Source organism: Epinephelus fuscoguttatus, linkage group LG8 (assembly GCF_011397635.1).
Source record: "Epinephelus fuscoguttatus linkage group LG8, E.fuscoguttatus.final_Chr_v1".
Classification (NCBI taxonomy): domain Eukaryota; kingdom Metazoa; phylum Chordata; class Actinopteri; order Perciformes; family Serranidae; genus Epinephelus; species Epinephelus fuscoguttatus.
This window is the reverse complement of record NC_064759.1, coordinates 42,911,025-42,918,662: the sequence shown is the minus strand read 5'-3', so window position 1 is coordinate 42,918,662 and position 7,638 is coordinate 42,911,025. Positions and strand designations below refer to the sequence as shown.

Below are 7,638 nucleotides of genomic sequence, written 5' to 3'. Positions count from 1 at the left end.
GACTTCCTCAAAGGCTCAGTAGATGGCGTGAGACCGCGGAATAAGGGGGATGTGCATGCATGTCATTTTCACAGGTTATTATTGGACTGTCACTGGTGGCGTCCAACAACTTCAGGCAGCCGCCGTCCAAAAGTCCAAGCAGACCACACCAAGCGCACTCCTTGATCGCCTGAGTGGATCCTGCGCTTTTTATCTAGTGCCCCTGCTGTCACCCTCCAGCATCGCAGCTCAAGTTACACTGCGCATGTGCAATCCCCCCATGTTTGACCCAGTGTCTCAGCCTTCTCTTGAATAGCCTTGACTCTCGTCTGTTCGGGGGTGATGACGTTTAATGTCCCCGACAGGGTTTGTAGTCGTACTGAGCAACTTAAGCAACCGCCTTTTTTACGACATGTAAAAGCTTCAAAATTCACAAGTAGGGTATTTACTGACGTGTTTTATGTTGTAGAACAAAACCTGAAACTCGCTTAAGCTTTTGTTAACCACAGACCTTATTTGAGGCATTTTACCAAAATCCCATTCAAAAAACGTATTGACTTTTTGACGAGAAAACCGGAAGTGCTAAAAGGGCTAACTGAGTTCCAGGTTTCATGGCACACTCTATGAAAATATAGCTGCTAGCTTGCGCTTGAAAATCTGTTCTTCTTAGTTTGTTTTTTTTTCTCCTTGCGGCGGGATGATGCACTGACGACGTACGGTAAACTGTGTGATGGATTCAAGGACAACTGGAAACTCGGAATTTGGATTAGCTATTAGGACTAACTATTCATTTTGGTTTTAACAAGTCAGTGGAGTTTTTTCTGAGTTCTGGGTTGTTTTGAACACATGTTCAAGAAACCAGTTTGAGATGATCTGAGCTTTGTGACATGGTGTGTTATCCTGCTGTAAGTGGTCATCATTAGATGGGTTCAACTGTGGTCATAAAAGGATGGACACAGTCAGCAACAATACTCAGGTAGGCTGTGGCATTTAAACAATGCTCAACTGGTACTAAGGGGCCCAAAGTGTGCCAAGAAGATATCCCCCACACCATTACACCACCACCACCACCACCACCAGCACCAACAGCCTGAACCGTTGATACAAGGCAGGATGGACCCATGCTTTCATGTTGTTTGTGCCAAGTTCTGACCCTGCCATCAGAATGTCACAGTAGAAATCGAGACTCATCAGACCAGGCGATGTTCTTCCAATCTTCTATTGTCCAATTTTGGTGAGGCTGTGCCTCATTTTCCTGTTCTTAGCTGACAGGAGTGGCACCCTGTGTGGTCCTTTGCTGCTGTAGCTACTTCAAGGTTCAACATGTTATTTGTTCAGAGATAGTGTTTTGCATACCTTGGTTGTAACAAGTCGTTATTTGAGTTAATGTTGCCTTTCCATCATCTTGAACCAGTCTGGCTATTCTCCTCTGACTTCTGACATTAACAAGGCATTTTCGCTCAGATAACTGCAATTCACTGGATTTTTTCTCTTTTTCCATTCATCCTCTGTAAAACCTTGAGATGGTTGTGCATGAAAATCCCAGCAGATCAGCAGTTTCTAAAATACTCATACCAGCCTGTCTGGCACCAATAACCATGCCACTTTTAAAGTCACTTAATCACCCTTTTCCCCATTCTGATGCTTGGTTTGAGCTTCAAGAGGTATTTAAAAAAAAAAAAAAAAATTCAAATGAATTTTGGCAGATCTTAGTAAAGCTGCTGGATTTTGGATACAATTGACCTTCTGTACTTTACCATCCAAACTGGTCTGCAGTCCATTGCAATTCATTTTGCATGGAAGTTAGTTAATTGGTCACAGGTAGACTTACTCAGTTTGCGTCTGAACACCTGGTCGAGAGTGCCTTTATGAGGCTCACTGCTAGTGCTAGCATTAGAGGCTGTGTTAACTCAGACCTCTGGGTTCACTGCTAAATGCTTTGCATTGAGGTGAGATTTCAGGCTTGAATTACTCTGATGGTACAAAAATTCCTTACTGCAGAAATTACAGAGAATGGTGCTCCTATCAGCAGTTACATCTGGGCATTTTCTAAATGCAAATGTTCCACTCACAGGGCCACGCAGTGTTGGCTTAATCCTGCCACCTGATTATGGCAATCCATGCACACTATTCCTGCCTGCATCTTACACCCCGCTATTATGTGCTGAACTGTCTCAGCAGCATCTTTGCACAGCCTGCACCTGGGGTCCTGTCTGGTGTGGTAGACCCCTGCTTCTATTGATTTTGTACAAAGTGCCTGTTTGTGTGCTGCCATGATAAGTGCTTCTGTGCTGTCTTTCAGTCCAGCCTTTTCCAGCCACGGGTAGGATTTTTCCACTTCCTCGCGGCTTCATGGTTCCATTTGCCTGCGGCACCCCAAGGTATTTGGATTTGTCCTGGACATTTGCAATGCTGCCTTCTGGTAGTTTAACCCCATCAGTTCTGATAATCTTCCCTCTCATAGACACCACCCGACCACACTCATCTAGTCCAAATGACATTCTGATGTCTTGCTGCAGATCCTGGTGAGCTGGATCAGTGAATCAATGTCTCGCTCATTCCTGACAAACAGCTTGATGTCATCCATGTAAAGGAGGTGACTGATGGTTACTTCACTTCGGAACCGGTATCCGTAGCCACTCTTTGCATTAACTTGGCTGAGGGGGTTCAGGCCTATGCAGAAAAGAAGCGGGGACAGTGCATCACCTTGGTATATGCTACACTTGCTGATAGCTTGTGCAATTGGCTTTGAGCTGGCCTCCAGAGTCGTTCTCCACAGCCTCAGTGAGTTCTTGATGACGGCTCTTAGTGTCCTGTTGATGTTGTACATTTCCAAGCATTCCAGTATCTATGTGTGTTGCATGCATGAGTCATAGCCTTTCTTGTAGTCAATCCGTTTGGTGCACAGGTTGGTCTGATGGGTTTTACAATCTTAGGTGACTGCTGTATCGACCAGTAGCTGGTGCTTGGCTCCCCTGGTATCACTACCAATTCCTTTCTGAGCCTTGCTCATGTACTGGGCCATGTGCCTATTCATCTTAGCCGCTTCCATGTACAGAGGCCAGTTATTGGCCAGTAGTTGGATGGGACCACGCCCTTCTGGGGATCCCTCATGATCAGGACTGTCTGTCCCTGGGTCATCAACTCTGGATGGATCCCATCCATCAGCAGCTGGTTCATTTGTGCTGCCAGCTGTTTATGGAGTGCACAGTATGTTTCCTTAGCCAGCTAGTCAGCTTTAGTTATACAGTGCAATAATCAGATTATAATCATAATGCATTATAGACTTGGGCATCATATAAAGTATTACCAGAAATTCCACTGCACTCAGAACATGATCTTCAGTTGTTTGCACTGGGTTGGGTTGAATGACAGAATGAGTAAGAACAGAATCTCAGTATACAGAAATATCTTTAATTCATAAAAGATGTACAATATTTTACAAATGACACATACTGTATGTAAGGCAGGGTAAAGGATCTTTGGCACACGCCTCAGTTTCCTGATGTTTATGACAGAAAACATATACTATCTTTTTTTAAAAATACATATCTGTGAAGTCTTTTAATTTGCATTCAAAGCTAAGTAGTGGGATTACATTCCCTTTTTGTCTCCTCTGTACAGTTATTGTCTCTATGTACATTGTGCTTGTTCATTCAAACAGGGTTTAAGTATAGCTGGGTAAAAACAATATGATTACACAAACAAATGCACACATTCTCATTCACACACATACACATTCCTTTGGATTGCTGCTGGTAAGGATGGAGTCCGCAGCATCAGTAGCGTTAAGGCGACATCTCTGCTGACATTTTGGCTCAAAGTCAGACACACAAAGACACTAACAGGCACAAACTCCCCTTAGCTCCAAAATGTTAGGCAGTATGAACAAACATCTGTAATGCATAAGTATCACCTGGTAAAGTGCAAATCAGAAGTCTTTGGTTTGATAGCTATTGGCCTGTTTTTTCTTTCATACACAGAGTGACCTTTTTGTCAGAAGGAAACCTGTCTAACTCTTAAAAAACACTGTCTTTGTGCTCAGCACATCTTTGGAAGCTTCCAGTTAACTTTGGCTTTTTGGCTCTTTAGCTTTTTAGCTGATTGAGGCAAGTTGTTACATTTCAGAAGTGGTGAAATACAAGAGTCCCTCTTTGCTGGCCTAGAATAAGATATGACACTGTGACACAATTCCAAGTCCTGGGACGCAGGAGTTCAACTCCTGGACATCACTACTGAGATTCTTGCCTTCAATCTCATCAAAGCAGAACAAGTGCCCTTGTTGGAAAATCTCCCTCAGAGTCCATGAAGATGCAGAGCTTCTGCTCACTTCTCATCACTCACAGAGCAGTCCACAGCTATGATGTCCTGTATTTCTGTGATTTTCACCTCATCCCCTGGGATCCCCACTTCTATTGGGATCTTCAGCTCCGCTGGGATCTTCTCTGCCGAGGAGCTGCAGCTGGACAGTTTGTCCATCTCATCCTCCAACTCGGAGATGCGTTCAGCAACACAGTGGGCGGTAAGTCTGGCCTCTGGGTCATGGTCCCAGCATTCCATGATGGTGGCACAGATAACTGCCACACCCTGTAGACAGAGGAAGAGAGCAGGAATGTAAGAATACACACTAAACAAAATTCTGTGAACTGTTTGGGTAAATGTAGCATATTCTCAACCAAATTATTTGAATGCTATATGGCCATTTACACATAACCAAATAACCAGTGTTTTTCTCCCCCTGACTTAATTCCCTTAATAAGTTGACCTACAAGCTACTTTTCAGATTAAGATTTCACAATAAGAAACAAAACATATAGCTGCAAGTGGCAATCCCAGCTTTAAGCTCCTTTTTAGCCAACAGGAAGAAGCAGCTCAACTCTCAAAATCAAAACCACAAGCAGCAGCAAGTGTGTTTCAGGCTTCACAAAGCTGATCAAAGTCACATCTTAGTGCAGGATGAATCTATAGTAGATGCCCATTCACTTCCTACTGAGAGATCCCATCTGAAAATCTCACTTGCCAGTCTATTGTTTGGTATGACCAGCATTCTGTTCCACAGGTTGTATTGGTGCATCAACTTAAAGGGACTGAGTACTTCTTACACCACTGGTTACAGATGGCTTCACCTATTCAAAGCTTTGATAGCTGCAGGAAGAAAAAGATTGCTCAAAACTTGTAGTTTTGATCTTACATGGTAATTTTCTGGTGGAGCAGGTGAGAACTGTAATTTAGGATACTGTGTATCTTAATTAAAATGACATCATTGTAAAGTTGTTCTACTGGCGTCTCCTTGATTACAATGATCCAGCCGGAAGAGTTGCATAACATATCATATTAAAAACTAACATAATGGAATGGAAGAATGCTCATGCACGTAAGAGATTTTTTTTTATCACCTCCCATTGAGGTATTAGCTCCCATTGAGATTATAAATCTCTTTTTCAAGTGAGTCCCAGCTAACATAGGCAGCAACACAAGATACAAATAAGTTATTATAAACAGACACAACACAAAATACCAGACATGGAACAAAGTGTGGTACAAACTGTGCATCTAATATATTCTATATATTCTAAAATATAATATATATCTAAAATAAGTACAAACACCACAACCACATTTCAAAGATATAGAGATAAAAAAGGTTAAAAAAAATAAAGTCGAAAGCATTTCTCTGTGAACGTATCCACACACATTCATAGAAGACTGTATTCAGTGTTGATGGCTCATTTTCATCGAGGAAGGAACCAAGGGACAACACTATCAGTAACAATACTAATGTTTTGTCTATGAAAAAATAAAAAATATATTTAAAAGAATTCCTACAAAATGAAAAATAACAGTGTATCCATGCTACAGTTAGTATCTGTGTGAACAGTATGTTGGTCTAGCAGCTCAGTGTAGGTCTGACCTGATGTCTGAGCCAGGTGTCGGGGATCTCAGGTCTTCCTCTGTCTCTTAGCACGTTATCCTTCATGCTCTCCACACAGGGGTGCTCTCGCACTTTAGTGCCGTACGCAGGCTCATAGTCCTTCACCTCTGCAAACACAAACACAGCCCAGTGCACATCATTAACTGAGTCTCAAGTGCAGAAAATAACTTTTCTATTATGTCATGTTGTCTGTGCCATCATATTCTGTTATTTGCAGCACTTCCTGGTATCTATGTGGTGATAGGAAGATGAAGATGAGCTGGCCAAGTTCAACATGAATATCAAACAAGGCCCCATTTTATGGCATGGTTTCTGACACCATGAATATTTCAAGGTAAAAAAAAAAAAAAAAAAGTGTTTGGAAGAAGTGAAACAGATGCCCCGTTGTTTTAACACGATCAAAAGTGTAAACGCATCCTGGTATGAGGACATTCTACTCCAAACTACAGATCAATAACCCTGGTAACAACAACAACAATAATAATAATAATATTAATAATGCTGACAGTAGAAAATAAAATGTCTTTCATGACGTCTCTACATCGGGAAATGCTTGCTATGGCACTTGAACAATGATCTTTTCTAAAAACAGAAAAAATCTGCTCCCACTAACAAGCAACTAGCTACAACCTCAGACTGTGCAGAACACTAAAATAACAATCTGTCATTTTTTTTTCACTATTTACTACTATGCTGAAGAACTAGTAGGGAAAAAGAGAGAGCATGTTGCTGAAACCTTAAAAAATGAAAAACAAAGTTCTGGGATTGGGTCCAGACCTTATGAAACTGAACCCACAACAGCTGCAGTCTGTCTTCAGCCCCAAAGACAAGCTCTTATGGTCTCACAATTTCTGTAAAATGAGACATTAGCTGCTGCAAAGTCATCTTCTGTTACTCATCTAAGCCAGATAATTATATGTAACTAACCAGCAACAAGTGCAAGCATCATGCTCTATGTACCCTGTCTTGTTCTTACATTTAACACTTTCTATGTGCTGTATATTTCACAACCTATCAAACACTGTGTATTGATGGTGTACCTTATTAGTGCGAAACATATGCAACATCTGAGCTTTTCTCTGGGTACTCACTAAAATGAGTTTCATATTCACTGTCAAATTGAAGCACCACTCAGGACTAGAAGGCAATCCTAGTACTCAGTAAAACACAACAAGTCCTTTTATCTGTCTTCTTACATATCTTCGGCTGTAAAGGTTTACTAACACTGACTATACATTGATAAAAGAATTCAGAATTTTTCTCTAATCAAATCAAACTCAGTATTCATTCCTGACCTTAAACAGCAATAATTTCTCCACACTGTCCATTAAGTTGCTGTTCTGGAGCTTTCAACAATAACAAATGATCTTCAGGGGCAGATAAAGATTGCCCAGCTGTAATGGAATTGACCGTTCCCTATTTTAAGAAATATTTTCAAGTCAGAAATCACTAACTGCACTGGCAGCCAGATTTGCTTATTTAAATCAAAAGTAGGCTCAGATCTAAAATGCTCTCCAGTGTTACTTTTCGTTGACAAAAACTATAATGAAAACAAGACCATGACGAGCTAAAAACAAATCTTGATAATACAAACTAAGACAAAATCTATGTTGCATTTTTGCTAACGAGACAAGATGTGTTGAAAATGTTAGTGGTGGACTATCAGACATTGATAGCAGTGAACGGCCGTGTTTATAATTATATTCAAATATATATATATTATCTAT

At 41.1% G+C, this 7,638-nt stretch overlaps 1 protein-coding gene across 2 annotated transcripts in view; it reads right to left on the bottom strand.

Annotated features, from left to right (window-relative positions):
* Positions 1 to 3,371: 3,371 nt before the first annotated feature.
* Positions 3,372 to 7,638, bottom strand: part of LOC125892854 (TGF-beta receptor type-2-like) — a 62,173-nt gene continuing 57,906 nt past the window's right edge. For both annotated transcript variants that reach the window (XM_049583167.1, XM_049583168.1), the window contains 2 exons: positions 5,891 to 6,018; positions 3,372 to 4,566 (listed from right to left, as the gene is read on the bottom strand). In XM_049583167.1, the coding sequence (XP_049439124.1) occupies positions 4,306 to 4,566; positions 5,891 to 6,018 (389 nt within the window). In that variant the 3' untranslated portion in view covers positions 3,372 to 4,305. The remainder of the gene's footprint in view (positions 4,567 to 5,890; positions 6,019 to 7,638) is intronic.